Source organism: Emys orbicularis, chromosome 16, assembly GCF_028017835.1.
Source record: "Emys orbicularis isolate rEmyOrb1 chromosome 16, rEmyOrb1.hap1, whole genome shotgun sequence".
NCBI lineage: Eukaryota > Metazoa > Chordata > Testudines > Emydidae > Emys > Emys orbicularis.
Window position 1 is genome coordinate 8,933,920 of NC_088698.1, and position 22,336 is coordinate 8,956,255.

The following is a 22,336-nucleotide window of genomic DNA, read 5'->3' on the forward strand; positions in this document are numbered from 1 at the left end:
GGTGAGAACAGATCCAGGATGGCCTAAAATGCCAATATGCTCAGTGCCAACTGCCCTGAGAGCCCCTGCTGAGGGGGCTGCTCCTCAAGCCACAAGGAACAAAAGTGCGCTTTTCTAGCACAGGAGCCTGGCTGGGTGGGGAGTGTGAATCCCAGCACTGGTGCCCGGCAGGGCCTTTCCGGAGCAGGAGCAGCACTTGAGGGGAGAGGGATCTCATCACTGCCTCTTCCAGAGGGGAAACTCTATCCTCTCTGCTGGCTCCCTACTCGCTCCTGGGACAAAGACAGATCAATAATGAGTGATGCATCGTTCTTTGTATCAGGTGGCCTTTTGAAGCGGTGTTAAGTTCAGGGAGCAGTAACAGGGATTGCACAGTTTCCCACAGAGCTGCCCAGACACAGGATCTGGAGTTGGGGGCGCATTGGGCTAACAGGTAACGCTATTGCTAGACCTGGTAGCAAAGGTTGATCCTGATCTTTTTGCTGGGCTGTCCAGTCCTTGAATGGTCTCTTCGAGACTCGGGTTGTGGCCTTGTTGCAAAGTAGAGAGTCACAGGGCTATGTTTCCCTAAGAATCAGGCTAGTTGTAATTAGGTGGGCCACCGGATGGGGGTAGTTATGGGGTAACGTGAATCAGTGAAGGGAGAACAAGACTGGGCTGAGGGATCTCCAGGCATCTTTCTGTCTCCATCCCTGAGGGCAGTGAGGGTGACCATGGGGTCACTTGGTCCTGGTGCTCAGGGATCCCTGGAATTGGGCCGTGTTGGAAGGAAGCAGGAGAGTGCTTGCTGCTGCAGGAGGAGAGGTGTAGCTCTCTTTCATGGAAGAGTCTCCAGCGGATGCCAGGGCCAAGCTTTTGAAGATGCACTAAACTGATTTCTGGCTCTCAGCCCCAGCTGGAAGGAAGGAAAGGGGTGGCGGTTGGGACTGCACAGCCTTGCATGCGCTTGGGGTAGGTGGTTTGAGGAGACAGGTTCGAGGTGCACAGCCCTGGTGGAGACTGCTCCTGAACGCATGTGGATCTACGCAGCCATGCCTTGAATATCCCACATCTCCCCCTTGCAGCGCGGTCTGTTTGGGGTCTCGGTTGCCAGGAAAAGCTCTATGACGCTAATAATTCCAGCATCAGTGTGTACTCCATGGGCTCCCCTATGTCAGTGTGAGCGGTTGGCACTTGCCTTGTGCTATGGAGAGGGCAATGGGCCCCGAGCTGGGCCTGGGCTCTCAGCATGGAGGGGGGGAAGATAACATTAAAACGCTCCCCAGAGCTTGTTTAAAATCCAACACGCCAGCAGAGCGTCTCCTACCAACATAGAGCGGGTGGGGACAGCGCGAAACTTGTGCGGGGGGGGGAAGGGGAGAGGCACTTTTTCACACCCCTGAGCAATGTAACATAGCTACTTAAGTGTAGACCTGCCCATAGAAATGTGTCACCCCCACCACGGCTGCTCCTGCACTAAGAACCCTCCAATGCCCATTCTTAAGAACATGCTCTCAAGTATCTTCAAGGTGCCCAGCACACATTTGCTCACCCTTTAATTAAGGGCAAATCTCTGCTAGGCAACCAAGCAAGCACCCTAGGGCCCAGTTATGTTTAAGACAGATACATGCACTAACCCATCTCTAGTGTACACCCACACACTCCGTGCTGGCATAATGGTTTTACTGGCATGCAAGGGGGCTGTCCTGCCCTGCCCAGTTGTGCCATAGAAACATTTTTGCTTAGGCCACTCGAATTTGGTTTGTGCCACATCTTTTGTAGAAAAACCTATTTAAAAAAACAATCTATAGTTTCTAAAAACAGTATTTTTGCCCCTATTTTTGCCTACCACAGGCTGCCTTGGTGACAGGAGTCCAAAGGAAGAACTATATATAGTAATACCAGCCAAGAAGAAGGTCTCCGTTTGCTTTTTTATACAGAATATGGGTTTTGATCTGCCAGGCCTAGAAATAAGTGAACATCTCAGTGGATATTGGATCTTAGCCGCTTTCACCGGTAGAAAGTTTCCATTTCTGGGACCTGGGGTTGGCAGGATTCGAAACCTGACACTGTTCCATTGCCTACCTGCGTCTCTGCACATTTAGAGATGGAAATAAACGAGAAGAAAAGGAAACTTTTCAGGGCAGGTGATTTTGTTTTTTAAATTGAGGTTATCAACAAGCAGCACCTAGAACTGCCAACAAAGATATGAGCCACCCACTGGGCTAGATGCCATCTCCATAGTGTGTGAGAGATACTGCTTGCCCCAAGAGCTTACCATGCAAACAGCGGGGAGGGGTTGCTTTAAGCTGCTCAGCTGATGGGAATGCAAGAAGCCCATTGGTTAGTGGGCAGAGGGCAGGTGAGTCAGAGTGGCATGATAAATTCAGTGTGTATTGGGGGGGCGGGTATATGAGTCATAGGTTGACCGTGGGAGGCCTGCCCATCTGTACATTGGAGCTGAAAGGTGACAAAGGTCCAGTCTAACTCATTTTCCTGTTACATTAAGCTTGGGTCCCTTCTTTGTTTTTTTTTGTTTTTTTTTTTTTGGCTGCTGTGATCAAAGATCCAGAAAGGACCAATGTGAAAATTGCAAACGGAGAAAAACCACTCCTCACCCCCCAGCCACACGCTTGAGCATATCCTTGGCTGCAAGAGGGCAGGAGAGAGTGATTTGTTGCACTTGCAATGTTAATGGAAACAGCAGCAATTGCTTTCTAGCTGAGGACAACAGCTGCCTATTATCCCCCCAAGAGCATCGCCTCCTTGGCGCTAAGCTTGTTGCTCTGCAACAGGAGGCTCCAGAGAAGCTGCACTCCCAGGTTTCAGGCCACCTTGAAGGGGGAAAAACGTTCCTCGGGCAGAGAGTAAAAAACAAAACTCTTTTATTATACAAAGGAGTCGGCATTTAAGCCCCAGACATTTCTACAATGCAGCCCCTGTGGGAACACGGGGACCTCCTAAGATTTAATCACACACCCCAGTAGCAAAATGACAGACATCTGGTACCCAAAGCATGGACCTGCCATTGGAGGTCACTGGCCTGGCTCCTCTGCCCAAGGCTCCACTCCCCTCGCCCTGCAGGTCAGGGGCTCTGTGGACTGGCAGAGGTCAGTGGCAATGTGCAATAGGCTCCATGTTTAGAAAGCGGACGTGCATCTTGGTGTCGATGTCAATCCCCTGCCACATCTGGAATTGGAACAGGGTTAAATGCGATGGATATCAGGGGCTTGGTCTTTTCCCAGCAATGGACTTGCCGGGGGGCTCCTAAGCGGCAGGAGCCCTTCTCATTCCTTCTGCCCTGAGCTGCTCTGTTTAACACCCACGCTGAATGGCCAAGGATGGTGCCAGCGCTGGTAATGGCTGAACATTGCTACCACCTGACAGCTCTGTGTGAAGCAAGTTCAGTGTCTCCGTCCAATTCATCTGGGGCCAGGGTCCACATCACAGAAACCACTGTCCCATCTGGCCCCCCTAGCTGACAGCCTCTGTCAAGAACAAAGGGGCCTTGGAGACCAAACGCCTCTCAGAAGTGAGCCCTTCAGAACATCACCAAGCACACTGGCAGGAGACAGCGCATGGGAAACCTGCCCAGCCACTGCCTGTGCTGCACCCCGGGAAGCTGTTACCACGTTCCTGGCAGTGTCTGGAGGGGAGAAAAGCCTGGGGCAGTTGTGGCTTTGCAACTAACAAAAGGAGGACAGATGGCAGTGGGTAAACGAGGCCACAGCCTTTGCAGTAGCCCTGGGAGCCAGCCCAGCATGGGAACCAGCATCTTAGGCACATTAGCTCAAGAGGATTAGGTGTTGCGCACAGGTACGTTCACCGTCACTGCAACCCCAAAACGGTTTGGGTAGCAACTACTGCACAAGACAGGTTTGGGGAATGAATTCTCCTGCTGAATTCAGCCCTAGAGCTCCTCCCACCCCAACAAGGCTCCCCGTTTAAAAGTTAGTCTGAGCAACACAAAAGTCTTTGCTAACCTTAAGAAAGTCTTCAAACGTGATTCCCTCGTACACCTGGTCTGGCTCCTACAGTTTGGGAAGAGAGACAGAATTAACTCCACTCCAGCTCTGTTAATAGCATTGAAAAGATTGAAAGAGATAGGGTGGTCTGGGCAGGGGTCGGGGAGTCAGGAGGCCTGCCTCTGCCTTGCCTCGTGCCTCAGTTTCCACACCCCTAAAATGGGGGTAATGCTTAGCTACTCTCACAGTGATAGGGTGCAAAGGATTATTATTACATAAGACCGGGGGGGGGGGGGAAACCCAAGTGCAACCAGTTTGTTGTTGGCATGGGCTGCTCTATTTGTGAGGTGAGACGAGGCTCCAAGACTAACAGAGCTAGAGGAAAAGAACACAGCTGAAGACATTACAGAGCAGAACGCCAGCCCCAAGACAATTGGATGTCTGGGCACTGAGGCTGCTGGGACAGGGACGCCGCAGCAAACAAGCACCATAATACTGACTGCTGCTGCAGCGCCACACTCCGAGCCAGGCACCGTCACCCGCTTCTCAGTCCCAGTCAGCAGCAACAGCTGCCCATTTGATACAGGCCAAAGGAACAGGCACCAAATGCCGCCTCATTAGGACAGTGAAAGTGGACGAATAATTTGTTGTTCCTTTGGTGTTCAGGCCTCTGGACCTCTTAGCAAAGGGAGGCTTGAGAGTTCCAGCCTTCAAGGCACCGAGGCTGCAATGGGACGTAAGCGCAAGGTGAATGGGGCTTAAGTGGAGACTTGTCTATACCCACGCTGGGGTTAGAGCTGGGCCATTTACTCCAGTGGGGTTCGTCTGATGAATTTTGGGTGCACCCATTTTGCTGATGTGCCCAGCTGCAATTGGGATCCGGCAGACAGCAAGATGGGGCAGAGTGACAGCGTCGGGTAGAGCACCACAGATGGCCCTGGAGCGCTCAGCCCAAAAGCAGCGCTGAAGTACAGCACATGGGAGCAGAGTGCATTACACAGACCAGACCGGTCCTGTGCAGCGTGCTCACCCATGGAGCAGCACCAGATTACTCTGCAGGGCCTGGCATCCAGCTACACATGGCGCAATATCTACACATAATTATACCACCCAAAGGGGTCCCACCATTTGTCCCACACAGATGCTGGCAGCCTCCATCATGGCACCATCCGCAATTGACCTCGCCGACTCCTTCTCCAGATGGGGGTTCCTAGACAGCAGCTCCTCCACCACCTAGCGGGAAGCAAGTCGGATGGGTGTTAGGGGTGGCAGTGGTTTTGGGAAAGGCTTTGGGAGAGGGGAAGGCTGGAACAATACATTACTTTTCTGTATTCCTGCAGGGTGATCTTCCCATCGTTGTCCGAATCGTACATGTGAAAGAGAACTAGGAAACAAGGCACAGGAGAGCGACAGGGTCAGTCATGGGCTCCAATGGCTAACAGCCAAATCATCATCATGCACCCCAGAACCCAGAGGCTTACTGCAAATGTAAGGAAATAATGTCTGTGCAGCCCACCCTCAAAAACTGGGGAGCCCTGAGCTGGGGACTCTGGGGAAGTCTCACATTTTAGTTTCTCTTTCCGGAAGTGATCCAGCTGCTCTTCGTCCATGTTCATCTCAACGGGCCTGAAGTAGGACATGATGGTCAGGAAGTCCTCAAAGTTGATCTCATCAGCTAACCCATCCGGCGCCTGCCGTAGGTTCCTGCAGCGGCACGAGATGATGAAGACAAGGTGAGAAATGACAGGAAATGACAGCGACGAAGCTACTGGCAGCGAGCATTCAGCCAGCACGTGCTTTTCCATCGCAAATCAGAGATGAGAGATGCAGCCTGTTAGATCTTCTCCAGCCATGCCACCCTGGTCGGTGCAGGATTGTTCCCTGCTCTATGGGTGCTAGTGCTTTCCCCCGGCTAACATTAAATGTCTGTGACACAGAGGCCCACGGGTGCTTCACCACCCTGGGTCAGCCACTCGTCAGACCTCACCTACTCCCTATGCTTAACTGTACCCTGCCTGGGTGCTTCTGTGCTCTGTAGCTTTGGCTTAGCATCCTGGCTCTGGCAGCCGGCTCACAACAGTGACCTCACCCCGGCTTCCTGACAGGGGGATGCCAACAGCCCCGAGTCTCCCCCAAAGCCTCTCCCCTGCAGTGCTCAGCCCCCCTCCCTGCAGCACTCGCAAAACCTTCTCAAGTTCGCTGCTCCCGTAAAGCGACAGAACACGGCACTAGCCGCTTCGTTTGGCTGAGGGGGTTGCCCTTCAGCTGGCAACCTGAGAGTGAAATGATACCAAGTCGAAGGAAGTGAGATAGAGGTTACAAATGAACAAAACCCACGCAGCTTTGTTTGAGGGCTTGTTCTAGTTTAAACCCCGTGAACGAGGACACATCAAACCTCCTGGCTAGCTGCCAGGGCTGCTTGTCTTACCTCTTGTCGAAAAAGGCACGGACAATTTTTGACCTAATTGGATTGAACTCCAGGTCGGGGATCCTGTCAAAACTCTCCTTGCTGTAAAGGAAACAGAGACACCAACAAAGGGTGGATGAATCGGAGCAGAAGGGAAAACAGGGACTTCAGTTACTGCTTTAAGACAGCCGGGGTTGGGGCAGGGAAGTGGCTCTTGTCCCATGACGAGCTCAAGACTGTTTGGTCACAGATTACTACGCGCTAGCCATTTTCCAAAGCACAAAAGCTTAATCAGATTCAGCCCTGCCACGGGCCCAGCTTCATTAAGTTGATTAACCAGCAGTGCACAGGTACAATGCAACCTGCAAAACTGAGAGAGGACCATACCAATCCCCAACAGCTGTGTGCTAACCGGGACAGCCAAACCTGCCCGTCCCGTGAAGCTGCTGTGCCTTCAATTAAAAAAAAAAAAAAGCCTCCCATCTCAGACGTTCTCTCAGTGATGGAGGATTTATTATTTTAACCCTTCTGGTAACAGGGCATTTACTCAGCGCATGCCAGGCATTGCCCACACACCCTAGCGTCCCATTCAGATTACTCCGCTCAGCGTGGAACTGTCCTGCAGTGCGAGCGGAAAGAACTTAGCACCGAGCAGCATCCCAACTAGCAGAGCTACGGATCCTTCCACCCCCCGAGGAATTAACAGCCAATCTATTCGTAGTCCATTCAGGAAAAGACGGGAGGAAATAGTGTCTTCCTGCCTGTCACTTTCACTGATGCTGCATTGCTCAGTTCTTGTTCTGTTGCAGCTCACGTTATGTTGCCTTCTCCATTTGGCTGCTTTCCCAATCACTCAGCTTTTGTTTTGGCTCTTCTCTAGCGCTACACTCCCTGGTAAGAGCACGGGCCATACAAAGGGTGTCTATCAATACTACTTGTTATGGAAGCAGGGCTGGCTCAGGACCAGCATTGTCAGGTCATGCTATTCGGTAATTTTTTTTTATAAAGCCACAACTCCTGGAGTCATGTGATCACGTAGAAAAGCTTTTAAAAAGATTCTAACCCTCGTTGCAGAGAAAAGCTTGAAAACCTAACCCTAAAAGCACCGATTCCAAATTAAAAGAACCAATATGTACTTTTTCCTTAAGCTCATGATTTTGGGGGGGCCTGACTCATAACTTTTTAGTGTTCTGAGTTGGGGGCGGGGGGGGGGGGCGATTCTGCCAAATCCATCACCTCCTTCCTGAATCTGCAAGTATGCACCATTGGCAGGAAGCAGCCAGCTGGAGAACCAGGGAGTAACAGCCTTTCTGGTGAAATGCTGCTTCCCTTCGTGCTTTGCATTCTCCTGCAGGTGTCACCCCCTGCTTCTTGGTCAGGGAGCAAAGGCTGGCCCAGAGGTGGCTCAGGTGCATTGGGGCAGAGATGCGCATGCACCGCAGGCGTGAACAGGCCCACGCATCATCCCTAGCGATAGCGCCTGCAATTTTCTTACCTGCTGTAACAAGCGCTCACTGTCACTACACGGTGGGTGATCTGCGTGCTCTGAGAATCTCACAGCACCACGGGGCAGAGGGAGGGCTGGCTATCTATGGAGATAGGGAGCTCTCTGAATCAGTCCCTATCTGCCTAAGAAACAGACCTTTAATCGGAATGTTTTGCTCGTGCTACTGGGGGAAGGGAAGTAGCTTTGCAAAATTTACCCCCTCCTTCCAGCTTTCCATTAGGTGCCGGACATGGACCATGTTTCCAGCAGCTGCACGTACAGTAGGAAGGACTTGAATTAAATCACTTAGAACAAGATAATTTGGTCACCTCTTGGGTGCAAACCCCAGCTGGGGCCGGCGGGGCGGATGCAAACCTGCCAGCGCAAACAGTCTCAAGGAAGGAACAATAAGTGGCAAGGTGCTGGGTGCAAGCCGGGGGCTGGGGTCAGGGGACCAGGTCTCCCCCGTGACAGAAATGGAGACTGAGTTGGACACTGGATGTGGCCCGGGCAGTGAGGGAGAGTTCTTGTGTATTGGGTTATTAGAGTCTCCTGTAGCCTGGGTTGTTCTGTACTGGTGGGTGGTGGAATGGTTGTTCCATGTGCAGCACGGGGAGACATGACTCCCCAGCTCGGCACATCCCTGGAAGGGCCGTTACAGACGAGTGGTCTAGTGTCAGGCTCCGGCCCACAGTGACACAGCAGCTTGGCCAGGCTGGAGCCCGGAGATCAAAGGTCACTGCACAGGGAAAAGCCCTTTGAGGAGGAGAAGTTGGGGGGACGGGGGAGGGAAGACCATCCATTGCCAGAGGCTCTCCCGGGAGGTGTACGGGAGATGCTCTGAGGAAGAGGCTCTAGGGAGCTAGTCCCTGGTGGAGGAGGGTTAGACACCCGGGTGGCTAGGCAGCATAGCATCGGTTTGCGGGAGCGGGTCTCTCGGACCCGCCGCTGTTCTGAATAAAGCATATTTGGCTCTAAGGAGGCAGTTTGTCACTGCCCCGGAGGGAACAGGACTGCAGGGTCCCAGCCTCACTCTTGGCACCAGGGGACTGCAACCCAGGGCCCGTATAGAGCGGGGGCGTCATGTTATCCCACCCGGAGCCAGATGGTGGGTCCTGGCCTGAGACCTGGGTGGGGCTGCACTCGACAAGACTCCGAGGGGCCAGAGGGGCAGTTCACCTGGGTACCGCGCCATCCCGCTCTGATCACTAACCCACCTCCTTGCCGCTTCTCAGTGCTTGTCCTGGGGGTCCCTAAGCTGGACGATGGAGGGAGACTGCAGTGGGGAGACCCACGCAGGGCATTGGCAGTGGGAAGAAACTCAGTCGCCTGCTGGTCCAGGGGGCCAGGCTGCACCAACAAACTCCCCTCTCCACTCCCTGCAGAACGAGTCATCGGGGCAGCGACAGCAAGGGCAGCGCTGGGCCTCTCCGTAAGGAATAGGAGTCACCTCCGTGTCAGCCCCCAGCATCCCATAGCCCCTGCTCTGCTGCAGTGACACCAGTTTTAATGAGCCTGTTGCACGCTCGCCAGGACAAAGCAGGGTTACTGCCAACGCTCCAGTGGAGACATTTGCACTGTGCTGCAGGAGGCCCATTTCCTTTGTCAGTCACTGTGACAGCTGCTGTTTGTTTTCTCTCTTGAAGACGTGGGGAGAGAGTGACAGACAGATTATGCAAAGCAGGTTCCTGTGCGTCTCTGTCGTCTGCCCCTGGCACCTTCCTGACAGACAGCTTCCACCACAGAGCGGTGCCACCTTGTCCCAGCCGGGTCTCCACCTGACTGTGCTGTGACAGAAAGGTCATCCTGCCGCTCCGGGCAGGCGGGGCTGACTCATGGCAGGGCCGGGAGAGCGCGGCGTGGCTGGTTACTGAGAGAGACTCGCTATGGAACGAGCAGCTTTACTGAGCGTGGCCAGTCGCCCAGGGAGGGACACAGCACGACAGTGAAGGCACAGAGTCCTGTCCCTGCGGCCAGTGGGTCTCCTGGAGAGCCCAGCATGGCATCTTCATGGCTAGCTGACCAAAGCTTTGGAACAAAGGAAGGGCTAAGACTGTGGTGGGGATCCCGCTGGGACATGTGATGAGTTTCAGATACTGGACTTGGCCGGGAACTCCATTCAACCAGCAAGGGACTTGAGGACTTCAACCAGAGCGCCCTGGGAAGCTCAGGTGTAGGTTACAGTTCTGTACCTAGGGGGGGCGGTGTGTTTTTTCCATGCCCTGGATAACATGTAGCATAGAACCCTCCCTCCACCTTCACCCTCACCAAAGAGCCAGGAGTAAACATCCCCGTTCCTAGCTGGTAGCTTCCGATTCCCCACCAAAATCCCTGTGACTACAGACACCACACCCCGAGGGCAGCATGTTCCTTCTGGAAGGGATCCACCACACTGCTCCCCATCTTGGACCATCAATTTCTAAAATGCCGCTAGTGGCCAGGGCAGGGAATGGAACTGCTAGCAAAGCCCTCTGCCATTCTAGAGCTTTGGGTCATGGCTCCAAGATTGTTCCCATCTCCAGGGCCTGATCCTCTCACTGCCTTGCATCCTCTCGAGTCATTTGCACCTGGGCAAGGCGGGTGGGAGCTAGACAAGCAGGATATCAGAACCCTCCACTCTGTTGCCCTGGTGATAGCAATTAATACCTACTTCCCACAGGTGCAGGTGGTGCCCCCAGCTGGGAGGCAGTGGGGAAGCAGGCCATGTGTCTGGCTGGAGGTGGAGAGAGGGGTTCCCTGTTCTTCCTACTATCCAGGTAGGGGAGGGCCTCTCTGCAGACTCCATGCTTCCTTATTCTCCCCCCACCTGGGAAGTATTTCTGGAGGCTCCATAAGGATAACTCCCTTCCTCACACACATCATTTACAGAAGCGGCTTCTCGCCTCCTTTTGGCCGTGCAGGGGACTATGCCTCTTCCTTTGAAGGGCCTCCCCTCCGGCCTTCTGCAGCCTCACATTCCAATGAAAGCTGATTGCACATACAAATCCCCACCCCTATTCGGCAGACCATGTTCTCAGGAGCCCCAGGAGTTCCTCTGCGCTGCTTCACTTACAAAACAATCTCAGATTTATGGTGCCTGAAACAGTAATGAATGGCCAAAAATCACCAGGCAGCCATCAATTATTCTGAGCCTCCTCTCCTCACCAGGTCCTGGCCTGCATTAACAGGAGCAATTAGAGCGATCCAGGAAGAATGGGGTCCTTTCAGGCTTAACAGAGTGAGGCCAGTTCCTTTTATGCCACTACATTTTTTCTCTGTACTGTGATTCAGTCTTTTCCACCTTCTTGCAGCATTTTGCAAAGTCATGATAAGTGGCTGCGCTCTGAGATAAACATCTGGATGTGTGTAAAACAAGCGTCCTCAGAAAAACCATTGCTTGCTAGAGCCAAATCTTAACAACAGGAACAGGCAATTTATGAGCACGAGATATCCCCATTGGATAAGGTCACTTACAGGACTGAGAGAACCTGTTACAACAACAGGAAATGGAGACCAGATTTCTCATTGTCACCTCCCCTGGTTCTTTTTCTGCTCTCTCTGATACACTCGGTACATCTCACTGCTTTGACATTCCTTATACTGTCATAGGTCACATGGGAGGAAGGAGTATTCTCATAACGCCATGTTTTTAGAATTTGGCTTCACTGTCTACCAGCCAGCCTCAAAGAACCCCACAAAACATTCAGACCGTGGTTTTTGATCCCAAAGCACATGCACACAAACACATCTTTTTTGTTCAAAATTTCCTATCAACATATTTCACTTTTTTGATGAAAAACAAAACTGAAAAACAAGAACATCTTGCTATTCAAACAAACAAAAAAAAGTTTTCCAAAAAAAATTGGGACTTTTGGTAAAAAAAAAAAAAAATTGGTTTTGTAGAACTGAGCATTTTTTACCAAAAGCTTTTAGTTTCCAGGGTTTTTTTTAATATTCATTTTAGACAAAAAGCTATTTTGTGCTGGGGAAACTAGGGCTGGTGATTAATCGCAGTTAACTCATGCGATTAACTCAAAAAAATTAATCACAATTAATCACAATTTTAATCACACTGTTAAACAATAGAATACCAATTGAAATTTATTAAATATTTTTGGATGTTTTTCTACATTTTCAAATATATCCATTTCAATTACAACACAGAATACAAAGTGTACAGTGCTCACTTTATTATTTTTATTACAAATATTTGCACTGTAAAAATGATAAAAGAAATAGTATTTTTCAATTCACCTGATATAAGTACTGTAGTGCAATCTCTTTATCGTGAAAGTGCAGCTTACAAATGTAGATTTTTTTTGTTACATAACTGCACTCAAAAACGTAACAATGTAAAACTTTAGAGCCTACAAGTCCACTCAGTCCTACTTCTTGTTCAGTCAATCACTAAGAGAAACAAGTCCTCTGGAATGGTGGTTGAAGCATGAAGGGACATAAGAATCTTTAGCACATCTGGCATGTAAATATCTTGCGATGCCGGCTACAACAGTGCCATGAGAATGCCTGTTCTCACTTTCAGGTGACATTGTAAACAAGAAGCAGGCAGCATTATCTCCTGCAAATGTAAACAAACTTGTTTGTCTGAGCGATTGGCTGAACAAGAAGTAGGACTGAGTGGACTTGTAGGCTCTAAAGTTTTACACTGTTTTGTTTTTGAGTGCAGTGTATTGTTTTTATGTAACCCCTCTCCCCCAAAAATCTACTTTTGTAAGTTGCACTTTCATGATAAAGAGATTGCACTACAGGACTTGTATCAGGTGAATTGAAAATTACTATTTATTTTGTTTTGTATAGTGCAAATATTTAAAAAATAAATATAAAATGAGCACTGTGCATTTTGTATTCTGTGTTGCAATTAAAATCAATATATTTGAAAATGTTGAAAACATCAAAAAAATATTTAAATAAATGGTATGCTATTATTGTTTAACAGTGTGCTTAATCACACGATTAATAGCAATTAAATTTTTTAATTGTGCTTTTAATCATGATTAATTTTTTTAATCGCTTAACAGCCCATGTTTCAACACAATTTTTTTGTAGCCAGCTCTAGTACTTTAGCAGCTGAGGAATGCAGCCACCTCTGGAAACAGGGCTGATGTTTAACAGCATATAACGACAGTACACAGCAGTCTAGGAAAGAAAGTAAAGACAAAGATACCATTGGCAGCTGAAACTACAAGCGGAACTTAGTTAACTCTCCAGATTGGGATTCAACCTGGACACCGACTTGTGAAAAATGCCCTGGGATCCTTCGTGACCAGAAAAAGGTCAGGACCTTGGTTTGAAAGTCTAATTCCAAGAAAGGGATGCTCCTTCCGCCCCGTAGCAACTCCTGGCACTATGCTGTGGTATCTGTTCCCTTCTGAGTCAGAGATGGTCTCTTCCTGGCATAACAGATTACTCTCACTTTCTCCCTCTCGGGGCAGTTCCAAGAACCAATCACCTGTAATGCATGGTATGATATAACCCAGATAGCGCTCTATAGGGCTCTGTAATCCCAGAGGGAGACAGAGCAAGAGCACATGTGCACAGTAAAGGAACGAGTTTATAAACAACAACCCAGCCAGGGCAATAAACAAAGGACACAGAAATAGAAGCACCCTACCGGAGGGTTGGCTGGTCCCCACTTATCTGCTTGAATCTCCGGTGAAGATGCTCAATTTGTTCCAAAGTGACTGGGAAGAGAGAAGAGAAAGATCATTTGTCACTGACCTCTCCTGACACAGCAGATGAGGCAATAGCTGAAACCTTCTAATCAGAAAAAAGAACAGGAGTACTTGTGGCACCTTAGAGACTAACAAATTTATTTGAGCATAAGCTATCGTGGGCTACAGCTCACTTCTTCGGATGCATAGAATGGAACATATATTGAGGAGATGTATATAGACAGACAGAGAGCATGAAAAGGTGGGAGTTGTCTTACCAACTCTGAGAGGCCAATTAAGTAAGAGGGGAAAAAAACTTTTGAAGTGATAATCAAGATAGCCCAGTACAGACAGTTTGATAAGAAGTGTGAGAGTACTTACATGGGGAGATAGATTCAATGTTTGTAATGGCTCAGCCATTCCCAGTCTCTGTTCAAGCCTAAATTGATTCTATCTAGTTTGCATATCAAGTCAAGCTCAGCAGTTTCTCCTTGGAGTCTGTTTTTGAAGTTTTTTTGTTGCAAAATTGCCACCCGCAGGTCTGTCATTGAATGACCAGACAGGTTGAAGTGTTCTCCTACTGGTTTTTGAATGTTATGATTCCTGATGTCAGATTTGTGTCCATTAATTCTTTTGCGTAGAGCCTGTCCGGTTTGGCCAATGTACATGGCAGAGGGGCATTGCTGGCACATGATGGCATATATCACAGTGGTAGATGTGCAGGTGAACGAGCCCCTGATGGCGTGGCTGATGTGATTAGGTCCATCAACCTTCTAACCAGAGGAGGTCTCAGCATAGGGCTCCCAGACTCTGCCAGACCTTCCCTGGGGGAGCAGCTCTGTACTGGAAGAGGATCACAGGGACTTTTTAACCTTCTGCAGATGCACTGAAAAAGGGTTGGGTGGATTTCCTGGGTCTCATTCCGCCTACGGTTACTGCCCCTCCATCCCTGCTAAACATGCCCAGGACTTCTGAAAAGCACCCTATTTTTTGCCGTCAGAGAAAGCTCCCCCAAGAGAAGATACAACGGGCTGCCCTGGAACGTCTCCGTCACGTCACACCCCCTGAGCACTGGGCGAGGTCAGTATAGGGTTTACTCCCTGGTAAAAGGCACGTGGCCCTTAGTAAACAAACATGTTAAGTGGGGTTCTCTCTCCCCTTGGCTCCTAACCAAGCGTCTTGTCTCAGTGAGCAGAGTCCCCATTCCTTCCCTGCTCCTCTCGTCTGCATGTGCTCCCAACAGGGAACATTTCTGTGGCACCGTTTGCTGCACATCCCTGCAGAGACGCTGGCAGTCTGCGGCACAGCGCTGTGGCTGCAGGAAGCTGTGTTAACCTGGTCTTTATATCTAGGGGCCTTGCCAATGATCAGCCCAGGAGAAAGCCTGGTCAAGGGAAATCTTGCTCCAGAGGACAGCACAGCTGGTGTGTCCCCACCCGTGAAAGTGAAAATCTCTCTGTGCATCAGGGTGTCACGCGCGGTGCCTAGCGTAGGCAATGCTGTTGTAACCGGGCCAGTCCTAGGATCTTGGAGAAACTAGGTGGGGGAGGTAATAGCTGGCAAAGAGTGGACATAGATACACGTAGGCCTGGTCTACACCAGACACTTACTTAGGTTGACCCTGCTACATCACTGAGAGACGCAATTAAACCAAACGAAGCCCTGGCATAGACACTGCGGGGGCGACAGAAGGATTCTTCTGGCCAGCTAGCTCCCCCCTCTCGATGGGGCAGATTTACTACTGCAACAGAAAAGCCCCTTCCCCGCTGTAGCAGGCGTCTACATTACAGGGCTAGAGTAGCAAAGCTGCAGCTCTGCCGCTTCAGCGCTTCTAGACACAGGTCAAAGGTCCAACAGCTCCGCCCCCCCGACTCCCAGCACCTCCCCCTTCCCCTCCCCGCACTGCCCGATCAGCTGTTTCGTGGCATGCAGGAGGCTCTGGGGGGGAGGGGGAGGAGCGAGGGTACTGCAGGCTCAGGCGAGGGGGCGGGAAGGGGTGGAGTAGGGGTAGGCAGGGCCGGTGCTACCATTAAGGCAAAGTAGGCGGTTGCCTGGGGCACCAAAAAGCGGTGCCCCCAGTTTTTTTTTTTACAGCGTTCCTGGGCTGGGCTGCCGGCGGCACGCTGACACGTGCGGCTCAGACTCCCTCTCCCAGCGCAGCAGCCGCTCCACTTCTCCCGCCTCCCAGGCTTGCGGTGCCAATCAGCTGTTTGGCGCCGCAAGCCTGGGAAGGGAGGAGAATTAGAGTGGGGGCGGCGTGCTCGGGGAGGAGGCGGAGCAGAGGTGAGCTGGGGTGGGGAGCTGCCGTGGGGGGGGGGGGGGCGCCTCAGGGCGGAGGGGGTGGGGGGGCGCAAGGTGGAAGTTTCGCCTAGGGCGCGAAACTTCCTTGCACCAGCCCTGGGGGTAGGGCCTGTGGCAGAGCCAGGGGTTGAGCAGTGAGCACCCCCGGCACATTGGAAAGTTGGCGCCTGTAGCTCCAGCCCCGGAGTCGGTGCCTATACAAGGAGCCGCATGTGGCTCTGGAGCACAGGCTGGCCACCCCGGCTGTATGGGAAAAGGCCCAGAACAATGCTGGCTATACCACATCCGCTATAGCTGTATTGTAGCACCTAGGTGTAGAATTATTATTTATTGAAAGCTGCCCATAGTATGAGATCCCTGCCCCAAGGAATTTATAATGTACGGTCCTGATCCTGCAATCTGAGCCACTCAAGCAAACTCTTTATGCCCTGGTGGCCCGTTATCTTGCAGTAAGAGTTTAGACCCAGACAATACAGTTCAGATACAAAGTGCTGAGGTGAGAATCTGGTCTCTAAGTGATACAGAGTTGTCTCGTCCTCCCTCCCCCGTGTCATGTATCTTATATCTGGGGAAGTACCACTAAGAGGTGTCAGTGACATAAGTGCACTGCTGTTGATTAAAAATAAAACATTAAAAAATAAATAAAGGCAGCCAAACAGGCCTTCCTGTTTACTTCAAGACTAGGAGGGGACTCTATGAAATTCAAAAGCAATATATTTGAGAGAGAAAAGGGAAACAGTTTTTGGACTAAGATTTTCAGAAGTAACTATAAATTTTGGATGCCAATTTGAGACACCTTAAATGGACCTCATGTTCAGAAAGCAGCTCCCTTGTCTGGAAATCAGGCCCCTGTACTTAACGAGGCCCCAAACATGGAGGCATTCAAAGAGACTGGTCACTTTTGAAAATCTTTGCCTAGACACTCCATCAGCCTAGAAGTTGTAATTATGCTACCTAGGATAAAATTAAGAGTCATCGATTCTCCTGCTTCAAATCATGATGATGATCACCAGCTGGGCTCAATTCCCCCCTCCTCCCCTACCCCGGGAATAATAATGGACATTGTAGTGGCATATTATACATTCTGAAGTATCTGCCATTAGCTACTGGCTAATATATGGTACCAAGCTAGACAGACCACTGCTCTGCTGCAGTGTGGCAAAGTTTATGTCCCCATGGTGGAGAAAGACAGTGTAGCGGCATATGAAGACTATTTGGGTACAATAATTCAGTTGTCCCACTAATTAATACTTATGGGTATATGCTGGAACTGCCCTGACTGTGCACAGGAGCTGGCTGGGGGCAGCTCATGCAGGGAGAACAGAAACTCTGACATTTACCCCTAACCACAGAGAGCTTAGAAGTAATGATACTATCTTACTCAGAAACTCAATGCCTGGGAGTGAACTCCATACCAGTCATTGGCATACAGAACCATTCATCTGTGAACCTCAAGGAGATTTGCAAGCCCTGATTAAGCCTTGCACAGCACACAGGCAGTGGGAATGATCCCCGCTTTACTGATGGGGACGCTGAGACAAGAGCTGGCTGGCGACTTGCACAACATCACACCGCAAGTCTGACAGAGCCCTGGACAGACGCCAGACTCCCACTCCAATGCTCTAAGCACGCTAAGCAAGAGGAACTAGCCCTAATATTAACCTGCAATAAGCTGTGGTGAGACCGATCACGGATTTGTTGACTCCTTAATCTCTTGGTGGAAGTTATTTTCTTTTCATTGATACCTCGCCAGAAACTCATGTTCATACTTACAGGACTCAAATCAGTCACGGGCTGGTACTTTTCAGACGTGCATAAATATTGACTATAGTAATTATCAGCAGTGGGGAAAGCAGCCTTTGGCTTTGTTTGCACAAGATATTAGCTCTTGTCCATGTGCCCGTTGAGCATCACATTCTCTCCGACCCAGGCCCAGAGATGGGAGACATGGCCTATGGAATCATATGGGATATGATGGAATACAAGCGTTCGCTAATGGGCCTTTCGCAGCAGGGCAGGTAATTCACAAGCACATTAAAAAATCATTGGCAGATCTAGGATTTTAACTACAGTTGCCAGAAGGTATCAGGTCTGTACTGATATTTTTCTAACTTTTAAGTAACTGGCTTTGCTCCGTTTTTGTTGTTGTTTTACAGCCTTGAAAGGGAAACCTCCCCAGTTCGTTGGCCTAAATATTTTACAGGTCTTGGGACGTTCTCTATGCTGTTTGCTGCAGCTTCTGTCTCTCTCTGTGCCCATTGCTGAAGTGTTTTGCAACTTGGTGCAATTAGCCTCATAGACTTTAAGGTCAGATCATGGGACCATCACGATCATCTAGTCTGACCTCCTGCACATTGCAGGCCACAGAACCTCACCCACCCACTCCTGTAGCAGGCCCATAACCTCTGGCTGAGTTACTGAAGTCCTCAAATCATGATTTAAAGACTCCAAGTTACAGAGAATCCACCATTTACTCCAGTTTAAACCTGCAAGTGGCCAATGCCTCGTGTTGCAGAGGAAGGTGAAACCCTCCCAGGGTCTCTGCCAATCTGACCTGCGGGAAAATTCCTTCTCGCCCCCCAAATATGGGGATCATTTAGACCCTGAGCATGTGGGCAAGACCCACCAGCCAGACACCAGGGAAAGAATTCTCTGTACTAACTCAGAGCCCTTCCCATCTAGTGGCCCATCATCGGCCATTGGAGATATTTGCTGCTGGCAGTTGCAGATTGGCGACATGCCATCGTAGGCAGTCTCATCATACCATCCCTTCCATGAACTTATCAAGCTCAGTCTTGAAGCCAATTAGGTTTTTTGCCCCCACTGTTCCCCTTGGAAGGCTGATATTTCCCTCAGTGACTCACAGTAGATAGCTGTTGGGGATGGGACTATTTCACGCTTTCCAGCTGTGGAAGGATGCCATGATCACACATCTATGACTAGCCATGGCTAGACCAGATCCACATCATCCCAATGGCTGACCTGAAAAAGATCCAGTGTCGTGTAACATGATGAAAGGCATGAGACTAAGAATGGGCTGGCCACTAGCCACAGTTTAAAGCTCAGCCAAGTGTCAACAATGCAGCAAAATCTCCTCTTTAGGAGGTGGATGGAAAAACGTGTTTGAGCAAGTAGCCTAAAGTCCACTTCAGGTTCTTCTCTGAGTGGCTGTATTCGAACATCAATTCCAGCTGAGTATAGACATCGGCGCTAGGTTTTCCCCCTCACACAGGCTACACTCAGCACCCACGTCCAGGTGAGCACAGCCATCCAGCTCATGTTCTCTGACTGCTTAAGGCTTCATGAGTGAGTCAATACCAGGTGGGCCCAGAAATCCCGTGCACAGCATTTCTTTTTCCATCCCAAGTGTCTCAAGACTTCCCTTTTTCCATCCCAAGTGTCTCAAGACTTCCCCTCACACACAGGTGTAAATTCCATCGGCTAATACTTTTCACTTTCACCAGGAACAGTTGCACCTGGATTTTCCAGTCTGCCGGCAATGAATTCTGGCAATGTCCCATGTGTGAGTGGGTGAATCTATCATGGAATGGGGCAGGACCTTTATTTTAAAAGCTACTATTAAAATAAAAGTTCTTACACGCCCAGACTGTCAGGATCTGAACCCCCTGTAACTGCTAACATGTCTCCTTGCCCTTGTCCCTGACTCCCAATTAGCCAAACAAATTTGGTGGGGTTGGCCAAGCTGTTTGGATAATCAAGATCCTGCTGTATTTTGTCTCTCTAGTTGCTTAACGTGGGACTCGACCTATTACTCTTACATCTCCACTATAGCCATGTAGTGCTTTTAAAATCCTGCTCTGGTTTATGCTTCGCTGTTTTACTTCTGTTCATGGTTTTCACATAAATGGAAACTTTTCCTACATATTGCTTCCAAAGCTTAGAGGTCAGTTGTTGACCTTTCACATTGCCACTTGATGAGATCACCATTGCCATGGAAACAATGGGGCCAAGGAAGGCTTACACATCTGGAACTTAGTTTTAAATCGAAGTCTTATAAACCTCAGGAAACGCACAAGCGGTGACAAAAATCCCATCTGGCAGCAAAATGGTACCGCTTCCTCTCCCAGCCATCAGAGTGTTCAGAGGGAGTCTATGATTAGCACGGAGGTTCTATTCCCAGTTGGGCCAGTGAATTTGGGCAAGTCACCACTTCTCTGTAATGTAGCTTGCCACATATGTAAAATGGAGGTAGCACCCCCCAGAGGGCTGTGGCGCGCTTTGAGATTCACAGATGGAGGGCACAGTGAGCCCACAGTGCTACTATGTGTACTAGGGACCACTAGTGATCATGAGGTAGCCATGTTACATGCTAGTGAAATGCTTGCACTGCTCTGTGGAGAGGGGAAGGAGCTCTGTGTGCTGCAGCGCGTCACCTCTCCCTTCCAGGTGACTCACCCCACCCATGGTACAAAACAAAAGGGGTCTCTCCCAAAGCCAGGTCTTCCTCCCATGCCACCACTGGCAGCACAAGGCTGGGCCCAGCTCTCCTTTCGAACAGGCAGACGAGCAGTTGCGATCGGACATTGTGTTCAAAAGAATCTCAGTCCTTTTCCAGAAAGCAGCAACACCCGCATGAGTGAAAGCACTCCCCGGGAGAGACGCGCAGGGTCAACACGTCCTGCTCGTATCCCCTAGAAAGAACGTTCGCCTCTGATGTCCCAGGCCTGTGCCCACGTGCAGGCTTCCAGGCTCTAGAGAAAGGCACTGGATTCATTGGGCTCTGTGCTGTTTGAGTCAGAGCCGCCCAATCCTGGCCTCAGAGAGATTCTGAACACCGAGCCATTTTGTTGGGCTCCCTTAACCAGCTGTGTCAGCCCCATGCACAACAATCACCGTCCTAGCCTACAACAAAGCCACCTCCCCGCTCCCACCTCCAACATGAAAGGAGCCTCAGTGACTGAAGTCAGGCTGGGGTAGGTGCCCTGGCATCTGAGTCCCTTCTGATGTGGGGAGAGGCTGAGCTCCGATAGAACTTCTAGTGGTCCCAGGTCCACAAGTACCACTGGGGGCCAAGGTCACCAGGTGAGGAATTAGAGCCAGTGTTTTAAAGGTAATTCAGGTGCCTGAAGACACAGGTAGGCATCTAGGTGCTTTGGAAATCCCACAAGGCATCTTCAGGCACCCAGACACCTTTAAACCACGGGCCTTTGGCTCAGAGTACCAGCAGAGCTGCAGGGTCCCAGCTCCCAGTGTGGCGTGAATACAGTAGAGTTGTGTCTGATGGTTCACACTGTGACTTTGTCCCTTGGCATTATTTGAATTCCAGCGGCACCCAGGCCCAGCGCAATACAAACCCGTCCCTGCCCCAGAGAGATGACATTCTAGGGCTAGCTGTAGTCGTGGGAATCCACTTCCCAGCAGAGTTCTCAGAGCTCGGGTTATACTGGGGCTGGGCCAAACCTACACGTATTTGGCGTCTAACTTAACTTTCACAAACTGCCCCCTCTCCACCCTGTCTGCTAATGCACACATGTAAACAGCCAGGAAAGGCAAAATAATCCAGGGTGATGACCCTTTTAGAGAGGCCAAGATTTCTGTTTTACTCAGACTTAAACACACTTCTGCCTCAATCCATACAGGCTGTGCTGCACAAGCCACCACCCCAACTTATTTAGCTCAACAGAGAATTCTCTTGAGACGTACCTTTTCCTGGCAAGGGCCAGCCACTCCGCAGCCTTCTCTTCAGCCACGCTGCCAAGTGCTTATGCAGGCCAGACCTGCACACTCCCTTCAGAACTCTCTCCTCCCTTCCTGCCTCCTGCTGCTCCCAGCCGGAGCCCTCTCCCTAGCCAACAGCAGCTGCAGTTACATGACAAATGATGGAGGGAAGGCAGCCCCTGCAGGAGAGTACCACTGCTCAAGGAGTACAGAATTTAGGGAAATGCAGATAACCTGCCGCTCACGGTCCCACACAGCTTGCACTCGGAAGGGAATCAGTTTCTGATCATACACAGGTCCTGAGTGACGCAGGAAAGAGGCAAGGTCTCGCTTGAACTTGGGTCTCCCACAGGAAGCACAGCGTCTAGCCCCAGATGATGGGGGCTGGCTATGTGGTACTTTAAATGTGGTTCAGACCTGGAAAGTGACTCTAATAACAACAATGATAATCCCCAGCTCTTATACAGAGTTTTCCATCAAACTGTTTGACAAAGGAGGTCAGTATGATCAACACCATTTTACAGTTGGGAAACTGAGGCACAGAGGGGTGAGGCGACTTGCCCAAGGTCCCCCAGTAGCAGAGCCAGGACTAGCACCCAGGTCTCCTGAGGCCCAGTCCAGCAATCTATCCAGTAGGCCACACTCTCTCTCCTCAACAACTAGCATAATCTGGTTCCTTAGCCAATATTCACTGATTCCGGATCAAATCTCTCTGTTTGCAAGTGAACAGCTGAGGGGGTTTTGTTTTCTTCTTAGCTGCCAGCCCCCCAACGTCACCTTGCAGGGCTCCATATGCAGGCTGAGGGTTTGGGCAGGTGTCACTGAGGGCCTAATCTGAAAACAATTAGGATTTGTACAGGTGAAACTGGGC

General features: G+C 50.3%; 1 protein-coding gene across 1 annotated transcript in view; it reads right to left on the minus strand.

Annotated features, from left to right (window-relative positions):
* Positions 1–2,850: 2,850 nt before the first annotated feature.
* TESC (tescalcin) overlaps positions 2,851–22,336 on the minus strand; it is a 30,153-nt gene continuing 10,667 nt past the window's right edge. Inside the window, exons 2-8 of the mRNA XM_065417872.1 lie at positions 13,446–13,515; positions 6,373–6,453; positions 5,509–5,648; positions 5,267–5,328; positions 5,070–5,177; positions 3,963–4,010; positions 2,851–3,168 (exon numbers count right to left, since the gene is read on the minus strand). Coding sequence (XP_065273944.1) covers positions 3,091–3,168; positions 3,963–4,010; positions 5,070–5,177; positions 5,267–5,328; positions 5,509–5,648; positions 6,373–6,453; positions 13,446–13,515 — 587 coding nt within the window. The 3' untranslated portion in view covers positions 2,851–3,090. The remainder of the gene's footprint in view (positions 3,169–3,962; positions 4,011–5,069; positions 5,178–5,266; positions 5,329–5,508; positions 5,649–6,372; positions 6,454–13,445; positions 13,516–22,336) is intronic.